General features: G+C 49.0%; 1 protein-coding gene and 1 long non-coding RNA gene across 3 annotated transcripts in view; one reads left to right on the top strand and one right to left on the bottom strand.

Annotated features, from left to right (window-relative positions):
* Positions 1-6,256, bottom strand: part of B4galt5 (beta-1,4-galactosyltransferase 5) — a 56,715-nt gene extending 50,459 nt beyond the window's left edge. The window contains exon 1 of one of the 2 annotated variants that reach the window (XM_076571131.1): positions 6,047-6,256. In XM_076571131.1, coding sequence (XP_076427246.1) covers positions 6,047-6,161 — 115 coding nt within the window. In that variant the 5' untranslated portion in view covers positions 6,162-6,256. Of the gene's footprint in view, positions 1-5,709; positions 5,801-6,046 lie in introns of those variants that run through there. The other variant, XM_006993538.4, reaches the window with a different exon arrangement.
* A 249-nt stretch (positions 6,257-6,505) lies between these two features.
* Positions 6,506-10,018, top strand: LOC143273064 (uncharacterized). The gene is made up of 2 exons (XR_013050933.1): positions 6,506-6,578; positions 7,097-10,018. It is a non-coding gene; the product is annotated as an uncharacterized LOC143273064 (long non-coding RNA).
* The last annotated feature ends 14,367 nt before the right edge of the window (positions 10,019-24,385 follow it).

The following is a 24,385-nucleotide window of genomic DNA, read 5'->3' as shown; positions in this document are numbered from 1 at the left end:
CTTTCAACCAGATCTGGTTGACCCCAAGATCTTAAAATTCTCTTCCACGTATCCATTCCCATCAGAATAGAAACACAAAACCTTCCCCATAAAGGGACCACAGGAGTAGAAATACTTTGCCCTCCCAGCTTCCAAACTATCCCGCATCTGAAAGTACACAAGAGGGATGTCACAAAACAACCTGGTGACAAGATGATTTGGCCCTTCAGGACATACTGTCTTCCATTTCTATGTGTTTCTTGCAACCGATCTTGCCATCATTTGTATGGCATGTGTGCCCCTGGGACATCCCAATTCTTAAGTCTGGGCAAGTGTAGCTCAGTCTGGCTAAAATGAAAGCTGTAGTCAGAACTGACCACATCTGGGAACAAGACAGACATGCAAATGCCAACTTATTGAGCCACTTTCTTAATTCCTTTTGTCTCAGTGATCTACAAAAAAAAAAAAAAATAGTAATAATAAGGTCAAAGGCAGGTCCTGTCCTGGGACCTGAGGAATGACTGTGGCTTCCCTGATAGCTCTTAAAGGATGACTGGAGGCCACCTCTCTGCCCACACCCACCCTGCCGGCTTCTGATTAGCCCTTATCTACTTAGCTTCACCTCTACTCGGCTACTCCTGACAGATCTCAGCAGCTCTCCATTCCTCACTAATTTCCTTTGAATGGTTGTATGTCCCTCCACTTTAACAGTCACAAAAGCCGAATCAAGGGGACCAGGTGAGTCAGTAGCATCTTGGCAACTGTGGCTTTTGATTGTCACTCTCCCAAAGACCTCTAGAAAGACATGGCAAGAGAGCCCCCTCCCTCCTGGCTGTCATGATCCTGACCAGGCAGGTATAAGAAGCAGACCCACCTTTCTCACTGCCAAAGCCCAGCTCACTCACTCTAAATCTAAGACCTTCTTTCTTAGACGGCAAGAACTCTGCAGAAAGGACTGAAAACATGGCCACCGCACGCCCTGACAGTAGGGGAACTGTTCCTTCTGAAATCCAGCCTGCCCTCCACATACAGACTCCTCCTAAGAAGGGATGCAGGGCACTGTATTCAAAGACATCTGTCCAGAACTTGGGAGGTGGAGGAAGAAGGCTCAGAAGTGCAGTTCATCCTTGGCCACATGGCGAGTCTGAGGCCAGCCTGGGCTACATGAGACCATGTCCCAAAAATCACAATCTTGGGGTTGGGGATTTAGCTCAGTGGTAGTGCCAGCGCTTGCCTAGCAAGTACAAGGCCCTGGGTTCGGTCCCCAGCTCTGGGAAAAAAAAAAAAAAAAAAAAAAAAAAAAAAAAAATCAACCAAAAATCACAATCTTGTGAGTCTGAGTTGGAAAAGAAGGAACACTGAGGGGGAAAGAGTCTTAATAGGAGAAGGTGCTTAATTTTCTAAAGCAAAATAGTCCATATACCCCACTGTATCTCCTCCAGGAACCCGTGTGTGAAGCGGAGACATTCAGAGGGCATTTTGAAGACAGTGACAACAAAAGGTTTCCCTGCCATAACAGAGTGAAGGAAATCTGAACATTTCTGAACAAATCTGAACAGCTTATTAGAAAAAACTCTATTTGATTATGTAAAACATGTACTTTTTCTATAATCATTTTTTTTAGAATCCAATATTTTTTTAGAATGTCAACAAACTACCAGCGTTCCATATACTAAATCATTCATTAGCTTGATTAAGATATAATTTTTGTTTGTTTTGGTTTTGGAGACAGGGTTTTTCTGTGTAGCCCTGACTATTCTGGAACTCGCTTTGTAGACCAGGCTGGACTCGAACTCACAGAGATCCACCTGCCTCTGCCTCCTGAGTGCTGACTTGTGCCACCACCACCCAGCAAAGCATATTTTTTTTTAACACAAAGGCCTGTAATCCCAGATACTCAAGGAGCATAGGCAGAAGAATTGAAAGTTCAAGGCTTGCCTAAGCTACAGTGAGTAAAACCCTGTCCTGTCTTGATCCCCCTAATTTTTATTACATTTATTTACTTATTTATTTATTATATGCCATGGGGAGATTATAAAAGCCAGAGCTCCTTCTACAACATGGGATCAAACTCAGGTCATGATTCACTCACTGAGCCCTCAATTCACACACACACACACACACACACACCCCAAATGAGAGAAACCAAAACCAAATGACTTCCTCAAAGTTATTTGGTCAAATCAGGAGGGATCTGAACAACTGGTTCTTTCTTGTCTCTCAAACCCTAGCCACAATCAAACTATCCCTGGGAATGAGCAGACCAAACGGGAAAACCATTACCCACTTCCTTTCTTCAGCCGTCAAAGCAGAGAAAAATTGGTTGAAATGGCAAAACACAACTTCAAACAGTACAATTTCAGTAGAGTGCTCAGTTAGCCTTAACTGCATGCAGCATCTCTCTCAAGGGTTCCTGTTGTAATGACTGGCAGAGGTCAGTGGCTCTACCCTCCTGTCAAATGAAGGGACCATAAAGTTATTAAGATGTTTTCAGACCAGCACTTTGTATCTGCTTCTATTAGTAGCTCAAGTCCATTCTCCTTTAAAGGACCTGCCGGGCTGGAAGTACTCTGAGCTCTGAAATTCCTCTAGTCAGAGGGTCATAAATAAGATCAAAGTTTCCTCCAGAAAAGAGGGTATGTCAACACTGCAGGTAAAGGTGATAAGAAAGAAGCGTTCCTCAAGCTGTGAAGAAGGGCTTCAAGGAAGGGGAGCTCACGTCTTGAATACCTCTCCCTTTCTCTTCTTTTTCAACTCTCAGCTGCCCAAATGGGGATCGAAGCCAAGACCTCACACATGCTAAGTGAAAACTCTAATGCTGAATTCTAGCCTCAGGCTTTTTAAAAATGTATTTATCCTTTTTATTTATGTGCAGATGTGTATCTGTGTGTGTTCATGCATGCATGTGCTATACACGTGAAGGTACCTTAGGTCAGAAGAGGACTTGAGATCCCCTAAAGAATGTTACAAGCAGTTGTGAGCCTCCCCATGTGGGTGCTGGGAGTCAAAAATCAGGTCCTCTGGAAGGGCAGCAAATGCTCTTACTGCTGAGCCATTTCTCCAGTTTCCAGTTTGTTTTGGGATATAGAGTCTCACTAAGTTGTGATATACTCTGGGAGTAGTGATGTCTCTTAGCCCTGGAGCACATGGTCATAAGGACTATAAAGTGAGTCAAAAGCAATGACTGGGAGGGTGCAGGGTGAGAGGGATATCTGGGAGGAAGTTCAGGTCTGCCACTTTCCAAGTACCAGAAAAACAGACCTGTCACTATTTGGAAATGTACTAGATTGAACTATGGTCGATACCCTGCCTACAAGATAAAATTTCATATGGTTCAACTTTATGTTCTTTAGGTGGCTTGATATAGTGGCACACGCTTTTAATCACAGCACTCAGGAGGTAGAGACAGGCAGATGTCTGTTGGGTTCTGGGACAGTCTGGCCTATACAGAGACCCTGTCTCAAAATAAAAAATAAATTAATCTTTTGTATGTGTATGGGTATTTTGCCTACATGCATGTCTGTGCACTATACATGTGCATACCTAGTGCCTTCAGAGGCCAAAAGAGGGTGATAGATCTCCTAGAATCAGAGTTACAATAGTTGTGAGCTGCCATGTATCGACTGGGAATTGAACTCAGGTCCTCTGGAACAACCAGTGCTTGTAATCACTAAGCTATCTCTCCAAGCCTCTAAGCTCTCTCTCTTTTTTTTTTAAGTTTCTGAGACAAGGTCTATGTAGTCCCGGCTGTCCTGGAACTCACTATTGTCTCACTATGTAGACAAGGCTGACCTCAAACTCAGTGATATCCTCTTGCTTCAGCCTCCTAAGTGCTGGAATTAAAGGCATGTACCACAATAGACAACTTAAGATCATTTTTATAACCATCTCAAATAAGGTTTTTATATCCAAAGGCTCATAAACCCTTGCGTTCTCTAGACTGCCTCACCCTTTGGGAAAGATTCACCACAGCACAGTTGAAAGCTAGACATTTGAAAACTGAAGTTCATTAACAAGGAGGGCATGGAAGGGGCTGGTGAGATGGCTCAGCAACGAACAGCACTTGCTGCTCTTGGGCAGGAACCAGGTTTGGTTGCTAGCATCCACATGGTGGCTGTAACTGTAACCATCTGGTAACTTCAGTTCCGGGGATCCGATGCCCTCTTCTGGTCTTCAAAAGCATTGCATGCATGTGGTGCACAGCCATACATGCAAACAAGACATCCATACACATAAAACATAAATCTTTTTCTAAAAGGCAAGATAAATAAAACAGCCAAATAGCTAAATGTAACTGTGGTTATGTGACTCCTAAGATTCCTCCTTTTTACTGATTCTCCCCATCTCTTCTTCTCGTTTGCAGTGCTAGGTATCAAACCCAGGACCTTGCACAATGCTAGATGGTCCTCTACCACCCAGCCACATCCCAGCCCAGCTGTTCCTATTCTCTACCAACACACTCTGAATCCACAATAGATCTGCTCCCATACTTCTAAGAAGTTACTAATGAAATCCCAAGTGTTTCATCTTGCAGTGACACAGGATTTGGGATCCTAAGCATGGTGGTAATACAGGGGATTCACTGACCTAAAATCTACTATTGAGAAATATGAAGTCTGTAAGTTTAATTTCTGTTGGAGAGTCTGGCTTCTACCCTTATCAAAAGGTGATCACCATGGAGATACAGGGGATATAAAGACACAGACCAGAAACACCTGTCACTTTCACAAAAGGTAAAAACGAAGATCTGGCTGGGAGATGCCTCTAGGTTTAAACCCATCAATTTACACCCATTTTTATGAGAATCTAATGTCCTATTCGCTAATGAGCTCTCTTCTCAATTAATTCCACTAATTAGTTATCTATTCTTGTGCAGCCAGAATTCCTGTCCTTTTACTTAGCAAGCTTAACAAGCCACAATAATTATACATCCCTAGTGGGGTGGCTGCTCACCAAGTCAGTCAGGACAATCTCATGTTGGCTCTTCCAGCTTCCCAGATGAGGCTGACAGTATGCAACACCAACATTTAACCATCAAGTGAAACAAGCTTTAAAAGAATAATCAGGGGAGAACCTCCCACTCTCTCTCTCTGGAAATTTCTCTGCCAGTTCAGAGTTGCCAGGTCAACAGGGAATAGCAGCATTTACTACTACGATCTCAAAGGCACTTCCCCACAGCGGCACCCATCTCAACCATCCAGAATTCTCGCAATCGGCCCCACCCCCAACAGCATCTTCTCATTTTTCACCATGGGCTGAAGTTTTCTCCAGAACTCCAAGACCACACTAAGGCAGACAAGTCGCATTCCTTAAACCTTTGTCCTTCTGTCCCCCAAACTACCTGTAACAGCAGGTTTTTATTTATTTATTTCGAAGACTCTGGGCGTCCGCTATGGAGATAAAAGCTTCAAAGGGCATTTATGGACCTCCACTCTTTAAAACCTGGTGAGGCTGGGATTCGTGCCCCCATTTTACAGAGGAGAGAAGCTGAGGGCCCAAGGTCATACAGGACATCTGACCTCAGTGTCCTCTGCCCTTAACCCTCACGCTGCCTCTCTGCCTTCCCATCAGCTTCCCTTCTGTTCCGGGAAGGGCTGGTTTTCCTCCCCAGGCCATCTCCCCCTCTACAGGGCGGGCCTGGGAGGAGAATCGCTACCCATTCCGTTTCTTCTCTGCGCGCCCCCTCCCTTCCACCTGGCACCGTTTTCCCCAAGGCCCCTGTCACAGCACCTCCTCCAGGGCCAATTCAAACTTCCCATCGGTCCCCAGAGCAGGTCCGGTCCGCTACGAGGAGCCGCGGGCGAGCAGCGGGCAAGCAGCGGGCTCGGGGAAGGCGGAGGGGGAGGGGAAAGGGGCGCGCAGCCCGCAGCCCCGCCGGGTCTGGGCAGCGGCAACGCGCGGCCGCGGGGGGCGCGGGCGGCTGCGTCAGGGAGGAGGCCGCGCGTGCGGGCAAGCTGCGGGGCGGCGCGGCAGGAAACGGCGAGTCACGGAGCGCGGGGCCGGCCGGGGCGGCGGCGCGGGCCGCGGCGGGAAGGGGCGTGGGGCGGCCGCGGGGTCGCCTTCCTACCTATGCCGGGCGCCACATAGACGAAGTAGAGCAGCGAAGACGACAGCGAGAAGAAGAAGAGCGCGGCGAGCAGCGAGCGGCGCGGCAGCCGCAGCAGCCCCCGGCGGGCGCGCATGCTGAGCCGGCGGCCGCTCGAGGGCCGGCCCGGGCCCCGCTCCCGCCGCTCCGGTCCGCCGCCTGGGCCTCGGCCGCCGCCTTCCGGGCTTCGCGCGCCGCCGCCTCGCCGCTTTCAGCCGCCGGCCGCCGCGGGCCGGGCCACATGAGGCGGGAGGGGGCCGGCGGCCAGAGGAGCGCAGCGGCGGGGGCGGGGCAGGAGGGGCGGGGCCTGGTGGGAGGGGCGGGGTCTGGTGCCGGGGGTGGGCGGGGGCAAGGCCCGCAGCCTGAGGAGCCGATGGGGGAACCAGGCCTGAGGCAGGCCTGACGGGGACCGGAGTAGGGCGTGGCCTAGGGTGGGGGCGGGACGAGGGCGGGGCCTGATGCTAAGGGCGCCGCCGCGAGCCTGAGGAGCACACCGGCAGAGACCCGGCCTGAGGTCTGATGGGGAGGGGGATAAGGGCGGGGTCTGAGGAATAAGGACGTAGCCGCGAGCCTAAGCAGCATTTCGGCGGAAACTGGGCCTGAGGCCTGACGGGGAGGAGAGAAGGGTGTGGCCTGGTGCAAGGGGCGGGGCTGGGCGGGGCCGACAGGCGTGGGGCGGGGATGGAGGCGGGGCCTGAATGTGGGGGCGGGGCGGGCGGGGGACCGCGCGCGCTTGCACTCTAGCCGCAAGACCCTCGCGCGGCCGCCGCCCATGCTGGCAGGAAGCGTCTTGCTAGTACGAGTTGGTTCCGGGCGCAAGCACCCAGCGCGAGGGCCGAGGGGTGCTGGACGGAGTCTGAATGACCAGGTAGCCCGCTGCCGCAGGAGAGCAAGGATGCAGAGGCCGGGGCACTGGTGTTCGCCCTCCTTCATCCATTCATTCCAGTCACCATTTAGGATAAAGTGCCAGTTATGGTTCCTGGGGCTGGGGATGCTCCAAGGGGCAAAAAAGATAAAAAATCTGTCTTCTAGGAACCTGCATTCATGCGGAGGAGAAAAAAGAAATCGATAATAGCAGGTGATGATAAGAGATATGAAGACAACTGAACATGAGAATGTTTTGGATGCCGTCTGCACTAGTCCAAAAAGGCCTCCCCCTCTGTAGGTAGCATGGACACAAAAGAGTGAGAAAGAGAAGGCCCACCAAGGAGAACAACAGATGTGAAAGCCCGAAAGGAAGAAGAGGCTAAATCGCCGGCAGAATGAATCCAACGCCGGCATGGATAAAATGCCAGGAAGGAAGGAGAGATCCAAACAAGGTCACATCCTACAGGACAGAACAATGGTGACAAGTGTCAGTGTTGACACTGAGAGACAGGGCCTCTTATCCATTAACCTGCTCCAAGTCCTAAGGTAGTGGCTTTTTTTTGTCCCGATTGTACAAATGAGAAAAAGGAAGTTTCTGCAAAGAGAAGCAAGTCATCCAGGCTGTGCAGCAAGGACGCAAATCAGAAGTGGCCTGCCACCCCGACTGCTCGGTCTGCACTGTCACGTGTTCCTCCTCTGCGCCCTGGCTTTCCTATCTTGTGTATTCCTTTTGGTTTCCCAGGTCAGAGCTCCACAAGGACAGGGATTTTGTTCCATTTTCTGCTGTGTCTGTGCACATAACTCAGAGTCCGGTACCCAAAGGAGCAGCAGATGTAGTCAGGGCACCTGCCAGGACCAGAGGAAACAGATGGCTAGTTCTTGAAGTCTCAGAGCAGGCTCCATCTGAAGTGTGTGAGCTCAGGCAGAATTCCTCAGAACCCTCAGTGAGAGGGAACCAGTCATGGTGACACGTTAGGCTGACTTCCACACGTGAACACCAGTACATGCACACACAAAATAAGTAAGTAAATGTTATAAAGTTAAACTGAAACACACAGAGTGGGTCTGCAGGGGGTGAGAAGGGTTTTTCTGGATGAAGCATCTGGTATGGTAAAGGCCCTAGCTATGGCTCAACAGGATCCTAAAGACATCTAGTCCAGACTCTTCTTTTTTTTTCCTCTTTCATCCTGAGGAGTTGCTACGCCTCTGATCTCTGTTTCTCTGTAAAGCCCTACCTTCCCGGTTCCTCCATGCTGAAGTTCTGCTATGAGAGTTCATGACAGGGTCTCTGTAAAGTGTTCAGCCTGTAATCAATACTTAAGCAATTTGAACCATTCCTGTCCTTTTTTAAAAATGATTTGTTTAAATTTATTTTTATGTACATGGGTGTGAGGGTGTCAGATCCCCTGGAACTGGAGTTATAAGCAGTTGTGAGCTGCCATGTGGGTGCTGGGAATTGAACCCAGGTCCTCTGGAAGAGCAGCCAGTGCTCTTAACTGCTGAACCATCTCTCCAGCCCCTGCTAGTCTTAATATAGAGAATTCAAGGGCAACATGGGCTACATGAGACCCCATATCAAAGAAAAAAAAAATCACAAGTAGCAAGGTGCCCTGTTCTTCCCTTAAACTCCTGGGAAGATTCCAGATGCCTCCCCTGAGGCCATTGCACAATAAATAAACATTTAGGAGTGAGATAGCATCTCTGGGCGGGACTACCTCAATTCCAACTTCTGAAGGCAGAGAAAACCAATGCGTCTAAGGACACACCAGGTCCAGCCACTGAGTGCTTCCTCCAGCCCATGTACACTGAATTTAGTTGGCTGGGAGGTTCCCTGTGGTCAGTCACCCCTTTCAACAGAAATGAAACTCAAAAGTGAAAAGGAAGCTTAGCACTTAGGCCAGCAGCTTTGAGAACTGGTAAATCCTCAGGGTGGCACCAGCCTATAATCCCAGCACTTCAGAAATGGAGGCCAGTCCCGGGGCTGTTGTTTACCTCAGCACAGCCTGGTCTGTCCTAACTGATCAGGACTATGCTACACTTCTTCATTCCCGTTTTAAAAGATTTATTTAATTCTAATTATGTGTATGTGGAGGGGGATGGTATGTGCTCAGGAGTGCAGGTGCCTGCTGAGGCCAGAAGAGGAAATCAGATCCTTCTGAAGCTGGAGTTACCGGCAGTCCAGAAGCAAGGGGATTAGCACAAGTTCAAGACCAGCCAGGGCTACATAACAAAGCCGTTTCAAAAATGAACAACAAGGTTAGGAAGGGCAATCCATGGGTAACAGGGACCTGTGCTTGACTCCCTAGAAACCACATAAAAGCTGGATGCATAGCCCAAGTGTCTGTCTGTAATGCCAGTGCTCCTGTGGGAAGATGGGAGGCAAAGACAGAAGAATCCTTAGAAGCTCACAAGCCAGCTAGCTCAGTGTGCACAGCGCTTGGGCACATACACACACACACACACACACACACACACACACACACACGGATGAACACACACATGCACACATACATGCATGGACACACAGATACCCACATGCATACATACAGTAAGGAACACACACATAATGCACATAGCCACACACATACATACATACACACGCCATTCGAGCACACACAAATACAAAAATAAAAAAATAACAAAACCCTCTTGTTTGTTTAGGGTGTAAGGGGAGCACTGTTGAAATGGTCTCATGTAGCCCCAGCTGGCCTGAAACTCTGCAGTAGAGGGTGACCTTGAACTTCTGGTCCTTGGGCCAGAGACACAGAACAGCTGGTAAGGACATTCAGGTCCTGCTTGGTGGATGCATAGAACTGATTCCCGAGCTGGGCTGTGGTGGCGCACACCTTCAATCCCAGCACTCGGGAGTTCGAGGCCAGCCTGGGCTACAGAGTGAGTTCCAGGAAAGGCTCCAAAGCTACACAGAGAAACTCTGTCTCAAAAAAAAAAAAAAAAAAAAGAAGAAGAAAAGAAAAAAAAGAAAAAGAAAAGAAAAAGGATTCCTGCAAGTTGTCCTCAGATCGGCACTGTCTTATCATGGCACATGTGCACACACACACAATAAAAATAAATGTAACTTTTCAAATATTTAAGAAATTTTATTTCATGTGTATGGGTGTTTTGCCTGCATGTATGTCTGTATGTCACATCTGTGCAGTGTCCATGGAGGTCAGGAGAGGATGTTGAATCCTCTGGGAACTGGAGTTACAGGTAGCTGTGAGCCACCATATGGGTGCTGGGAACTGGACCTGGGTCTTCTGCAAAGGCAGCGTGTGCTCTTAACTGCTGAGCCATCTCCCAAGGCCCAAAGGCAGAGCTGTTTCTGTGAAATGTCACACATCTCTTCCTGAACCAATCACTCACTAATGAAGCAGTGTGTGCTGATTGGCCAGACCTTGTCAGGTGCCCAGGCTGGAGGGCCCTGTCAACTTCACAGGAAGCACATGGCTGATAAATAGAAAGTGTGGCTCTCCAAAGAGGAAGATACAATTGCTCTGGCAGAAGGAACAGGTGACAGCAGACACCTGGGAACCAGTCCTTCACCGCCCTTAATATTCCTCTTATGGTGCTTGGAACACTATGTCCCCTTCCCCCCTCATCCACTAAGACCCAGTTCAAATACCTTTTTCACCAGGCAATGTCTCAGAATTGAAGTGCTGGATTCTAGTTATGTTGTAACACTATCTCTCTCTCTCTCTCTCTCTCTCTCTCTCTCTCTCTCTCTCTCTCTCCCCCCCCCCGTGGGGGGGGGCCGCAGAGAGCATGTAGGATTGGTTCCCTCCTTCTGTTATGTAGGTCCAGGGAATCAAACTCAAAGTCCTCAGGCTTGGCAGCAGCAGGTGCCTTTATCCCCTCAGCCATCCCTTGGGCCCAGGAGTTCTTGAATGAATGCTCTCAAACTCCATTCTTTTCTCCTCCACTAGAGGAGACTCAAAAGTTTCCCGTGGTGTACCTGACTCCCCTGCAGCAAGAATGTGAATGAAATCCTTCTGTTATTCTGGATCTTGATACACAGTCTCGCTCTGTAGCCCAGGCTTTCCTAGAACTCACTATGTAGCTCAGGTTGGTCATGAACTCAGCAATCCTTCTGCCTCCGTATCTGAGTCCAGGCTGCCATGCAAATGAGGCCCTGTCAGTGAGATCTTCAGAGGCCTCTTCTTCCTGTGGCTGTAGCAGCTGACTAGCCAATCCTGGCAGATGGGAGAGGCACGAGACTGACTGTCCACTCTCTGGTCCCCAGTTTGGAGGGTGTTGGTGACAGGGCCTCGGCCGTGGTGATAGCAGAGACCACGGTAGTTTGGCCATGACCCACTTCCTGTCTTCCTCGTGGTTCTGTAAGTGTCTGTGTCCCACCGTTAAACCCCTTTCTGACTAACGTTAGTGGAGTGGCTTTCACCAACTGAACGAAGCCCTGAGCAAATCCTCCTGTGTAGGGGCTGGGCTGTGGCTTATTGAAAAGCCATTGCCTGACAGAGCACTTCAAACACTTCAAAAATGGACAGAAACCCCTAGGCAGGGTAACTCCAGGCACCTGGGAGTGCTACACATTTAGGATGTACTCTCTGAGACAGCAGTGTCTGAGCCTGTAAATGAGAACTCACAGTAGGCTGCAGCAGCGCACGCTATAATCCCAGCATTAGAGAGGTGGATGAAAGAGGATCAGAAGTTCGAGGTTATCCTCAGCTACATAATGAATTCAATACCAGGAAGGACGACATGAAACCCTGAGGCCAGGCAGCAGTGCAATGCCTTTAACCCTAGCACTCGGGAGGTAGAGGCAGGTGGATCTCTGTGAGTTCGAGGCCAGCCTGGTCTACAGAGCGAGATCCAGGACAGGCACTAAAGCTACACAGAGAAACCCTGTCTCAAAAAAAAAAAAAAAAAAAAAAGAAAAGAAAAGAAAAAAAGAAAAAAGAAAAAAGAAAGAAAAATAAGCAGCACATGGTAGAACACGCTTTTAATCCCAGCGCTTGGGAGGAAGAGCCAGAGGAGGAGCTCTGTGGGTCCCAGGCCAGGTCTACAGAGCAAACACACCAAGCTCCAGGACAGCCAGGGCTATATGGAGAAACCAAAGATGAGCAGGAAAGAATCCGATGAATAATGAGCTCCTTGCTTAATCTATCTAACAATAGCTTGAGGAAAGCACTTTCTGTCCCCCTCGTTTACAGAGGAGGAACTGAAGTGCAGAGAGGTTACGGAACCTGCATGAGCTCACACTGCCAATTTTCCATGAACTGGGTTAATCTGTGGTTCCGCTCCATGAGTCTGTTTCATCCTTGCCCCCTAGTGCCTAGGAAAGCACTTAGCACACCCTGAATGCTTGGTAAACATTGGCTGAATGAATGAGTGAATGGTCTGAGTTCAACAGAGTCTGCTGTGATAACCCGAAATAAAAACAACAAAATCCAAACGGTAGAACTACATTCTCAGGTGGTATCCACCCCCACCCCCCCCAAACCAGAGCTTGTGGGACAAACTTCGTAGAGCAGAGAATAAACGCTTTGGTTTTACAAACCATATAATCTCTGTCCCAACCACTCAGTTCAGCTAAAACTGCCACAGAATGTATAGGTAACAAATGTGCATGAGTGTGTGCCAATACAACTTTATTTACAACCTTTGGTTCCTGCACTCAGAATGAGTTTTATTTCATAGAGCTCTTTCCTCTAGAGACCGTACTTGGTTAAATCAAAAGCCCATGCCTGCCGGTCTGGATGTAGAACTCTCAGCTCCTCCTCCAGCACTATGTCCACCGTCATGCCAACATGCTCCCCGCCATGACGATAATGGACTAACCTGAAACTGTAACCAAGACCCCAATTAAATGCTTTCTTTGATATGAGTTGCCTTGCTTATGGTGTCTCTCGGAGCCATAGAACAGTGACTGTGACGCTTCAAATATCCCCAGGGTTGAATGCAGGCAGGAACTTAGGCCCCATTCCAGCATTCTACACAGATGAAGGGATCCAGCAAACATTCCTTGATTCTGCCAAGCGAAGAAGGAATCCCTGCAAACATCCACCCAAAGATGAATGCCACCCAAAGACGGCTCCTGAAGGCTCCTGCAGCTGCCCAGAAAAGAGATGAACTAGCACTCAGGGTTTTATGGGCTCTGGCCAGCTGGGCAGATCTTGCCCAATGAAGAAAAGCCAGTGGCCAGGCAGTCTCATCAAGAGATGCACTGGGTAAAACACAGTTTAGAGGGCCAGTAAGATGACCCTGCTTGCTGGCAGGCCTTAGTACCTGAGTTTGACTCCCAAGACCCTCATGATGGAAGGAGAAAACCAACTTCTTTTTTTAAAAGTAATATTTATTTATTCATTTAATGTTATGTGTGTTGGTACTTGGCCTGAGTGTATGTCTGTGTGAGGGAGTCAGATCCACTGGAACTTGAGTTACAGACATTTGTGAGATGCCATGTGGGTGCTGGGAATTGAACCCAGGTCCTTTGGAAGAGCCATGTCTCCAGCCCCCAAAACCAACTTCTTAAAGTTGCCCTCTGACCTCTACACACAAGCTGTGGCATGTGCACACTGTATACCCTGCATACATAGACACACACACACACACACACACACACACACACACACACACACACACGAGTTTAAAAAAAAAACCATAGTTTATAAAAATTCCAATTATAACTGAAAAGGTGGTCACCCACACCTATAATTCCAGCACTTGGTAGGTGGAGGCAGGAGGCCCAAGTTCAAGATCATTCTCTGACACACAGTGAGTTCAAGGCCAGAGTGTATAAGAGAGCCATTTCAAAAAAAAGAAAAGATGCTTGAGACCTGGTTTCGATGTACCAAAGAAGTAGAGCCCTTGCCTAGCATGAACGAGGCCTTCATCTTAATCCAGTGCCATAATAAGAAGAAATAAAAGCAGATGCTTAGTCAAAGCATAGTGGCACATGCCTTTTGTCCTAGTGCTCTGGAGGTAAGGAGGTAGAGGCAGGTGGATCACTGTGAGTTTGAAGCTGGACTGGTCTATATAGCAAGTTCCAGGCCAGCCGGGGTTACATAGTGAAACGCTGCATCAAATAAACAAATAACAACACAACCAAAACAAAACCACAGATGCTTGAGATCCAAACAACAATATTGATTCCAAAGGAGAAAACACAAAATTGAAATTAGCCGGTGACCAATTAAAACGTCTAGGGAAAAAATGTATTAGATCAACTAGCCACGTGCCTCTGACCTCAGACAGCCCCACGTATCAAGGGGGCCCTATGGAGGGAAGTGATTTTCCTAGGCTTTATAGGATACGGAAGGGGCTTGAAAGCCTTTCGAGGACCCTGGGCAGCTCCTGAAATGGCTCCAAGTCGGCGAATTGCCAGAAACTCCTATGGGAAAACTCTGCAGGCTGCCTGCTGCCGTGCTGTGCTGGCCCCTCCCCAGCAGGGGGTACAGCTATGCCGGACCCCCTCCTGAGCAGGGCTCGGCTATGCTCACCCTGACTCTCAAGAGATGGACAGAATTCAGATGTCACCATCTGAGGAAAGGCCACAAGTAGAAGCCACAGGCATTGTGCTGTGACAGGTGTCATGGAAACAGTGTCACTGGCTCAGGAAGGGGTAACAGCTGTGTCAGCTTCCTTCCAGAACTGCAGGCACCCCAGGAGTCTCTGGGGAGAGCCTTGAGCCAGTCACACCACAGAACTGGGACGAGAGAAGGAGCCATGGTTGCCACTAAGCCCCAGGCAGGATGAGAGTCAGTGAGTAAAGACGGGGGGTGGGGTGGGGTGGGGGTGGGGATCTAGGGTCTTCCTTCCGCCTTCTCTACATTTATTTATTTATTTTATGGACATCGGGAGGTTGAGCTATGCCTCATCACACTTATGAAGGTCAGAGGACAATTTGTGGGTGACTGTTCTCTCCTTCCATCATATGGGTCCCAGCTTTTAAAGCAGGATTGAACTCAAGTTCACAGCAGACATCTTAACGCACTGAACAGCCTTTCCAGTTCTGAGTTCAGGATATTTTTGTTTTGTTTGAGACGGGGATTCTCTTTATAGGCCTCACTGGCTTGGATCTCGCTCTGTCGAGCAGGCTGACCTGAACTCACAGAGATTCACCTGCCTCTGCTTCCCGAGTGCTGGGATTAAAGGCGTGCGCCACACTCAGGGAATTCAGGGTCTTAACATCCCTGTCAACACAAAAACCCAGTGCTCACCTCAAAGAGGAATGAGTTGCCCATGGCCCAGGAACATGGACAATGGGTCCCTTTGAATACCATGATCCAGCCAGCTGTGTTTGAAGCCAACCTCTTGAGCTGTGCAGTGAGACTGTCTCCAACAGTTCCATTGAGTTTTATAGCTGTTAGGAAAAAGTCATAAATCGAGGTAGACAGGCTACAGACCATATGCAGAAATCTCTGTTGTAGGCCTCAGATGCTATCTCATGACATTCTTAGCTTTGAGTCGATGAATGCCAGTGGTCTGTTAGGTACTTACTACATTCTCACAAGTTTCACACGACAGTCACAAGGATGTTAGGTCAGACACGGGTGGGCAGTGAATGCCTATTGAAAGCACTAAAGATAACTTGACTACAGACTGGCCACATTGTGACTCTTTCCATCTAAGACATGCTAATCAGCGAAACCAGCTGTTCAGTCTTTAATGCAGGCGTGGCTTGGAGGCTTCCTTTCTAGGAACTTCACAGTCCCAGAGCCCAGCCCTGATTAGTCAACGTGGGGGTGGAGGGTGTGTGTGTAGAAGAGATGGGGGATGCGGGTGGGAGAGGCGGGGCTTGGGGTGGGGGGTTGAGGTGGGGGTGTCTCCTGTACCCATCCTGTGTTCTTTACGGGGGGTGGGCAAAAACTAGATTAGGGCTCAAAGGGGATCAGCTGAGGCAAAGAGCAGCTCATGGACATATGCATGCAGCATACACATGGAGTTGTATATGAAGAGAGTGACCAGAGAAGGAGGGACAGCCAGCAAGGCCTGCAGCAGGCTGGCTAGCAGAGTGAACAACTTCCTGCATGGATGGGAGCTTCTTTTATAGAAGGAAAACAATCCAGGGCTTGTGAGTGTGCTGGCTCCTGCATGCGACCCACCAAAAAAAAAAAAGAAAGAAAAAAGGAAGTGGAGAGAAAAAGCTGGAGGGAGTGGTCAGGGAGTGAATATGATCAAAACACACTGAACACAGCCGGGCGGTGGTGGCACTCGCCTTTAATCCTAACACTTGGGAGGCAGAGGTAGGTAAATTTTTGTGAGATCAAGGCCAGCCTGATGTACACAGAGAGTTCCAGGACAGCCAGAGCTACACAGAAAAACCCTGTCTGGGGGCGTGGGGGACGACAGCTACAACAACAAAAACCACTGAAATTCTCAAAAAAATACATTATGCCCTAATTTTCATCCTTTACTTTTGCTTTTCATTTCGTTTCGTTTTCGCTTGCTTGTTTGTTTTTGAGGCAGGGTTTCTCTGTGTCACTGTGGAGCCCTGGCTGTCCTGGAACTTGCCCTGTAAACCATTTTAGCCTTGAACTCAAAGATCCATCTGTCTGTGCTCCCCGAGTGCTGGGGTCATAGGTACGTGACACCATGCCCAGCTTTTGTCTTTGTATTAATTAACGAAGTTTCCTATCACAAGGCTAGCCTTAAACTCCTGATCCACCTGCTGACTGATAAGATGACAGGCTCAGTGTAATCATCACACCCACCTATTCCACCCATTCTATTCTCTATTAAACCAGTGCCCATCACCAGGCACCTTCCGAGACACACACACACACACACACACACACACACACCATCCACGCACATAAACATGCACACACAGAGCCTCACCACTATCATTAACTTCTTGTGTATTTTTCTAGCATTTTCATGCTTACAAAAGGGGAGTGGTGGCGCATGCCCTTTATCCCAGCGCTCGGTAGACAGAGGAATGGGGATCTCTGAGTTCGAGGCCAGCCTGGTCTACAGAGCGAGTTCCAGGACAGCCAGAGCTACACAGAGAAACCCTGCCTCGGAAAACAAAAAGGTAGAAGAAGGAGAGGAGGAGGAGGGGGTGGCGGTGGAGGAGCAGGAGGTTCTTACTTCACAGACAGTGTTACCAGGGAGAACACACACCCATCCCGCAGCTGCTTCCTCAGCTCTTCTGTGGACAGCTGGGAGATTATTGGCCTGATTGTTTATACAAAAACCCTTGGTCACCTTGCACCTCACCCCACCCCTGCAGCAGTGTGTCACTGCCCTGCTGTGCCAGGATCTCCAATTCCAGCCTCCTGTTCCAGACACCTGATCTCCTCCCTGCGGATCCAGAAGTCCTCAAAGCCTGCCTGCATGGCTGTCTGGGGAGGCTTGGTCCTGTGCAAACAACTGTCTGTTCTGCTTAATCCGTCTATTGTCAGTTGGCCCCAGCAAGACCTCAGAGGACAGAGAGAAAACACCCTTCCACTTCCACAGTGGAAACACAAACTTGTCACCACCCCTCCAGGTTCTGTCCTATCAAAACATACCCATGCCATCTCAATAGCCTCAAAGGTCTTAACAGTGAACTCCCGAGGCAAAGTCCAAAATCTCTCGTCTGAATGTCATGCCATGTCAGGTAGGCATGGGTAAGACTCTGGGCATGCTTCATCAGCAGACAATGTGACCTCCAGGAGGGAGCCTGTGAGGTCAAACCTGACATGTGCCGTGGTGCAATGAGCACAGGCTAGACCCTCAAATTCAGGAAGGGAGAAAAGTCCCCAGCAAGCCTCAAAACTTACAGTTGGAAAGTGCTCAGCCCCGGGCCTCTGCTGTCCGGGCCACAGGGCCAGCTCTGCCTCTGTAGTCTTTCTTCCTGGTAACAGTTTCACACCTGAGTCCCGGCAGCCCATCCCCTGGTCTTGCTCATCACAGCTTGCACATAGCTCTCAGGAGCCACAGTCCTGAGCCTGTGGGTCCCAGACTGGAGTGACACTTTGGTGGTTGGCCACCAGAGGCTGGCTGTGTGGACTCAGGGAAACCCACCTTCCACACCTCTGCCCACATGGGGGCTTTGGCTCTTCAGCAGCTTCTTTCCAAGGGTGCTACACAGCTTTGTGGACATTCTTTAAACCATACCTCGGAGCTTTTCTGGGCACAGCAGGAGCCGCGTCAAGGCATGACCTGAATGGCTTTGGGGGAGCAGCAGCCTAGGGAGCAACAACACCAGCAGCCAAAGCTCCTTTACCCACAACCCTGGCATTTTGGGCCTGTGATGGGAAGTGCACCCCAAAACCTGAAAATGCCTTTTGGTTGTTCCTTCCTCATTCTCTTGGACAATGAAGCCGGAGCCTGGCATGCATGGAGATGGGAGAGGGTTTTGTACTGTCTCCTTATTCAATGGCTGTTCCATCACCCTTTAGTCCTCGGTCTCTGAAATAAGCTTCTCCCCTCCTTCCATCCTTCCCTCCTTCTTCCTGCCTCCCTCCCTCCTGCTTTTCTTCATCCTTCTTCTGTCTGTTTTTCTCTGTCTCTCTGACAGGGTGTCACTCTAGTCCAAGCTGGTCTCAAACTCATTGCAATCCTCCTGCCTCAGCCTCTCAAAGTGTGAGGAATACAGGCTTGAGTCACCATACCCGGCTCGGCTTCTCACTTTTCCCCAGTGAAGACAGACGCTGAATCTCCTGAATCTGCTTCCTCTGACCAACACCTCTCTAGTCAAATCACCCCAACCCCCACCCCACCCCAGCCCCTGCAGCCTTTGCTAATGTACTCAAGAGACAGAAAGCCACAACCTCTATGCCCTCTTGAAAAACAACCTCAGGAAAAGACTCCAACTCACAAGCCTTTGATTTAATCCCAGCACTCCACAGGGGAGGCAGAGGCAGGTGGATCTCTGAGTTCAAGGACAGCCTGAGCTACGGAACTTTATCCTGTCTCAAAAACCAAAACCAAAACAAAACAAGCTTTACTTGCACAGAGCTTTGCTGTAAACACAACCCAACCAAGTTGATGAGGAAGATGTGCAGCGTCGGGCCCTGCTCACATTACCACTCACTCTGTTCTCCACCACACAGCCTTCTCTACGAAGTTGGGGGTTGGGGATAGTGCTCTCTCTCCATAGCTCGTGGGACACATCAGCACTGTCCACAGCTCACCTCAAGGTCACCTTCGAGGCTGTCTGTGGCTGTGTGGACTGGCAACCTGAACTTCAGAACTCTGGCAACCTGTATCTGACCTGTTACAAAGTTGCTTCTGTCTTTCATTTCTCATTATTTTAGTGTTCTTTTGATGGAGACAGGGTCTCATATGTCCAGGCCGACCTCAAACGTGCTACATAGCTAAGACGAAACCCTGAATTTCTGTGGTGATATTTTGCTTATGCTCTAACAAATAAAGCTTGCCTGGAGATCACAGTGCAGAGTGAACCACTAGAGGCCAGGCAGTGGTGGCACACACCTTTAACCCCAGCACTTGGGAGGAGGAAGCAGGAAGACCAGTAGTTCAAGGCTACCCTGGGCTACACAAGATTGATCCAGTCTAAAAGAGAAACAGCCAGGCAGTGGTGGCACACACCTTTGACCTCAGCACTAGGGAGGTGGAGACAGGAAGTGATATGGCTGGGTGGAGAGAGGACTATAGGGCAGGAGGAGACCGGAGCTCAGCTCCCTTTTAGGCTGAGGATTATGTAGAGGTAAGAACCAGTGGCTGGCTGCTCTGTTTCTCTGATCTTTCAGCATTTACCCCCTATATCTGACTCTGGGTTTTTATTAAGACCAATTAGGATTCATGCTACAAATTTCTTTCATTATCATATTTTTGTTCTATTTGTGTATGGGGGGGTATGTGCACACCGTGGCATGTGTGTGGTCGTCAGAGGATAGTTTGTGGGGGCTGGTTCTCTCCTTCCTCCATGTGGGAGAGCAAACTCAGGTCCTCAGCCTCGGTGGCAATCACTTTACTCAGAAAGCCATCTCACCATCTCTGACCTTGAATTTCTGATCCTCCTTCCTCTACCTCTGGGATTACAGCCCTGTACCACATGCCCAGCTCTGAACTTCACATCTGTTAGGGCAGCCTCTCTCCCATCTCTTGGAAGCAACTTCTAGCCTTAGTCTTTCTGGCTGTGAGGGTGGCTTACAGACAACGAGAACTTACCCTCCATCCTCTGACAGTTGTTTATGTGGATTTTTAAAGATTTGTTGCTGGGCAGTGGTGGCACATACCTTTAATCCCAGCACTGTGAGTTCAAGGCCAGCCTGGTCTACAGAGCGAGTTCCAGGACAGTTAGGGCTACACAGAAAAATCATGTCTTGAAAATTAAAAAAAAAAAAAAGATTTGTTTGTTTTTATTTTATGTGTATAAGTGTTTTGCCTTCATGTGTATATGTGCACCACCTGTATGCAGTTCTTGTGGAGGCCAGCAGAGGGCATCAGATCCTCTGGAACTAGAGTTACTGATGCTTGTGAGCCATCATGTAGGTGTAGGAACTGAACTCAGGTCCTCTTCAAGAACAGCAAGTGCTCTTAATTGCTGAGCCATCTCTCCAGTTCTCTTGTTTGGATTTGAGACAGGTCCTTACTCTCTGGTCTAGACTGGCCTGAACCTCACCATGTAGTTCAGGCTGACTCACCATGTAGCTAAGGCTGGCCTTGGGTTCACTATAATTTTCCTACCTCAGCTTCCTGAGCGTCAGAATGACCCTAGCCACCAAACCCAGCTTTACCCTGTGCTTTACCAACTCTGCTCTATTCTGCAGTGGAGACTGAGCCTCTAGACTTATTTATGAAACAGTAGGGTCAGGGTGGGTATAGCTGTGGTTGAACAAGTGCTTAGGGTGTGCAAGGTTCTGGGTTTGAGTCCCAGCACCAGAAGAAGAAACAAAGAGGAAGAAGTTGGGGAAGAACAGCCAACAGCAATGTTAACATCTAATATTTCTTATCTAATATCTGTTGTTCCAGACACAGCAGCAAGCTTGTAATACACTACCTCAATCCATGCAACAACCCTGGCTATCACACGCACAGTACAGTTTACTGTGTATGGAGGAGTTATGGGCAGGTGCTCCTCCCCAGGAGCTGCCATCCTTGTTTTTTGAGGCAGGGTCTCTCACTGGGATCTGGGGCTCACTGATTAGGCTGGTGACCCCCAGGATCTTTCTCTCTCTTCCTCCACAGTGCTAGAATTACCAAGCATTTAGCAAAGCCTGGTCTCACTTCCAGACCTATTGTTAAAATCCCTTCCTGGGGGAGAGAAGCAACATCTACCTCTTCTCCTAAGGTCCCAACAAAAAACTGAGGCACAATTTCACCAAGCTCACTCTGGGAACCAATGAGTTTATTGGGCTTCCTTAGAGAGCATAAGTGAGGCGGTGCTTACAGAGATGTGGGTGCTCTTCCCACAATAGGCCACACCCAAAAAGCCTTTACCCAGCAGAGCTGAGGGGTTCTCTGTAGCCACAAAGGTGGAGCCTGAGCTCTGTTCTTCCCTGGCTACCTATTCTAGCTCGTCCCTGAGGCCACATGCAATCAGGGCAGAGTTGCCAACAGCAGGTACAGGGAGTGGCTGGATCCTTAGTGAGGGGCTCAAGACCCTCCCCAGCCCTCCACGAGGGGGCATAACCAGCTTACTAGCCCAAACAGGATGATCTTTTGCAAGCAGGCGCAGCTGGACTCTTTTTTTTTTTTTTTTTTTTTTTTTTTTTTTTTTTTGGTTTTTCGAGACAGGGTTTCTCTGTGTAGCTTTGCGCCTTTCCTGGAACTCACTTGGTAGCCCAGGCTGGCCTCGAACTCACAAAGATCCGCCTGCCTCTGCCTCCCGAGTGCTGGGATTAAAGGCGTGCGCCACCACCGCCCGGCTCGCAGCTGGACTCTTTAAGATGGCAGTTGCTTATATGGGAAGACAATCACTCATCGGGCCTCGGGTCCATCTGTCCATCCCGAGTACTAGAATTACAGATGTCTGCTGCCACACTCGGCTACTCTTCTGCTTTATTCAGAATAAAATCCAAATACTGGGACTAGGTATGTGGCGCAGCCGGGAGAGTGCTTGCCTCGTACGTACAAATCCTTGGGTTTGGTTCCCAGATTCCCAACATAGCACAAACTGGACAGAGCGGTACACACTGTAATCCCAGTACTTGGACAAGGGCAGGAGAATCCCGAGTTCAAAGGCATCCTTGTCTACAGAGCAGAGTTCCAGGTCATCTTGGAATAAGTGAAATATTTGCTGTTTTGTTGTTATTTTAGATTTGTTTTATGTGTATGAATGAGAGTACCCGGGAGTTGGGGATGGTTGTGACCCACATTGTGGGCACTAGGAATTGATCTTTGGTCCTCTGCAAGAGCAACATGTACTCTTTTTGTTTGTTTGTTTGTGGAGAGACAGGGTTTCTCTGTGTAACCACCCTGGCTTTCCTGGAACTTGCTTTGCAGACAAGATTGACCTCAAACTCACAGAGATCTGCCTACCTCTGCTTCCTGAGTGCTAGGATTAAAGGCATGGGCCACTACCACCTGGCTTCGGCAGTTACTCTTAACTTCTGAGCCATCTCTCCAGCCCTTTATTACTTGCTGTCCTAAAATAAGGAAATACATCTAGAGTCATTGAGATGGCTCGGTGGGTGTCTTGGTTAGTGTTTCTATTGTTACAATAAAACACCACGACCAAAAAGCAAGTTGGGGAGGAAAGTAAGTCAGGACAGGAACTCAAGCAAGACAGGAACCTGGAGGCAGGAGCTGATGCAGAGGCCATGGAGGAGTGCTGCTTACTGGCTTGCTCCACATGGCTTATTCAGCCTGCTTTCTTATAGAAACCACCCCACTGATTACTAATTGAGAAAATGCCTTACAGCTGGATCTCATGGAGGCATTTCCTCAACTGAGACTCCTTCCTCTCCTATGACTCTAGCTTGCGTCAAGTTCACACAAAACCAGCAGGTAAAGATAAGCTCTTGCTGATAAGTCAGTCTGATGGCCTGAGTTTGATCCTTGGGGCCCACACGGCAGAAGACAAGAACCAACTTCAAACTGTCTTCATGTGCCATGGCATATGCCACAAAAAAAAATAAAAATATAAAATAAATGTAAAAAGAAACATTCAAATGCCTCCTCCCTGTAACCTCCAGGTCCATCCTCTTCTGTCAGCCAGCTCAAATCACTACAGCTCTACTGCCCTGGCTGCTGGTAACTACATCACAACTTCTACCCCTGGACCTTTGCACACTGTTCTGGCCTCTAATGCTCTTCTAGATTGAACTGGCCTTATTCCTTCTCATCTTTTAGGTAATATATCACCTCCTCAGAGAGGCTTCACGGGCCCTCTGACTGATGTGAGTCATCTCTCTCTTGACTCTCTTTATCTACCTCTTATGGATTCCTCCTAGCCATTTCCATGGTGGGTTTTTGTTTGGTTTTGTTTTTGTTTTTCCCGATACAGGCTTTCTCTGTGTAGCTTTGTGCCTGTCCTGGAACTCTGTAGTCCAGGCTGGCCTCAAACTCACAGAGATCCGCCTGGCTCTGCCTCCCGAGTGCTGGGATTAAAGGCGAGTGCCACCACCGCCCAGCTCTCCATGGTGTGTCTTAAGAAGAGGTTGGTGAATGGTCACAGAGTTAGCATACACCTTGCCTCTAGCTTTCATGGTTGCGTCTTCTGGTAAGCCAACTGTCCCCTTTATCCACACTGAATATTCATCCATTTTGAGTGAGCTGATGAGGGAGGTAAGGCTTGTCCCCTAGACAAACGGGATGATGAGCCATCACCTGCAGAAAGTGCCCTCTGGAAAGATCGGTGGGGTCAGTGTGCTGGTCAGTTGTTGTCAACGTGACACACACTGGGCCACTTGGGGAGAAGGAACCTCAATTGAGGAAGCAAGTCTTTCAGATTGGCCGCGGGCGGTTTTCCTGATTAATCGTTGATGTGGGAGGTTGCAGTCCAGTGTGGGCAGCGCCTCCCTGGGCAGGTGGTCCTGGCTTGTGTGAGAAAGCGCTGGACAGGCCACAGGAAGCAAGCCAGCAAGCAGCGCCCCTCCCATCTCTGCTCCTGCTTGAGTTCCTGCCCTGGCTTCCCCCAGTGAGTGTGATCGAAATCTAAGTCAAATAAATCCTTTCTTCCTAAGTTTCTTTGGTCATGGTGTTTATAAAAGCAATGATAGGTTGGCAGCTAATGGTGGCATGTGTTTGTTTGTTTTATTTTGTTCTTGAGACAGGGTCTCCCTGGTTGGTGGCACACACATTTAATCCCAGCACTCAAGAGGCAGAGGCAGGCAAATGTCTCAGTTCCAGGCCAGCCTGGTCTACGAGTGAGTCCAGGACAGTCAGGGCTACATAGAGAAAGCCTGTCTTGGAAAACCAAAAATAAGTAAATAAAAAAGTAATGGTAGGCAAAGGAGGATGAAAGTGAATTCAAATGTGCTCCTCCTTTGCTCCTAACTCTCCATAGCTCCCATTGCCTTCAAGAGAAAACCCCAGCAAGCATCCTGCTGGGCTCTGAATGAACCAGGGCTGCCCACTCAATCCCCTAAGGTTTCCCGC

The sequence above is a fragment of the Peromyscus maniculatus genome, chromosome 4, assembly GCF_049852395.1.
Source record: "Peromyscus maniculatus bairdii isolate BWxNUB_F1_BW_parent chromosome 4, HU_Pman_BW_mat_3.1, whole genome shotgun sequence".
Taxonomy (NCBI): Eukaryota; Metazoa; Chordata; class Mammalia; order Rodentia; family Cricetidae; genus Peromyscus; species Peromyscus maniculatus.
This window is presented reverse-complemented; position numbering and strand designations above follow the sequence as displayed.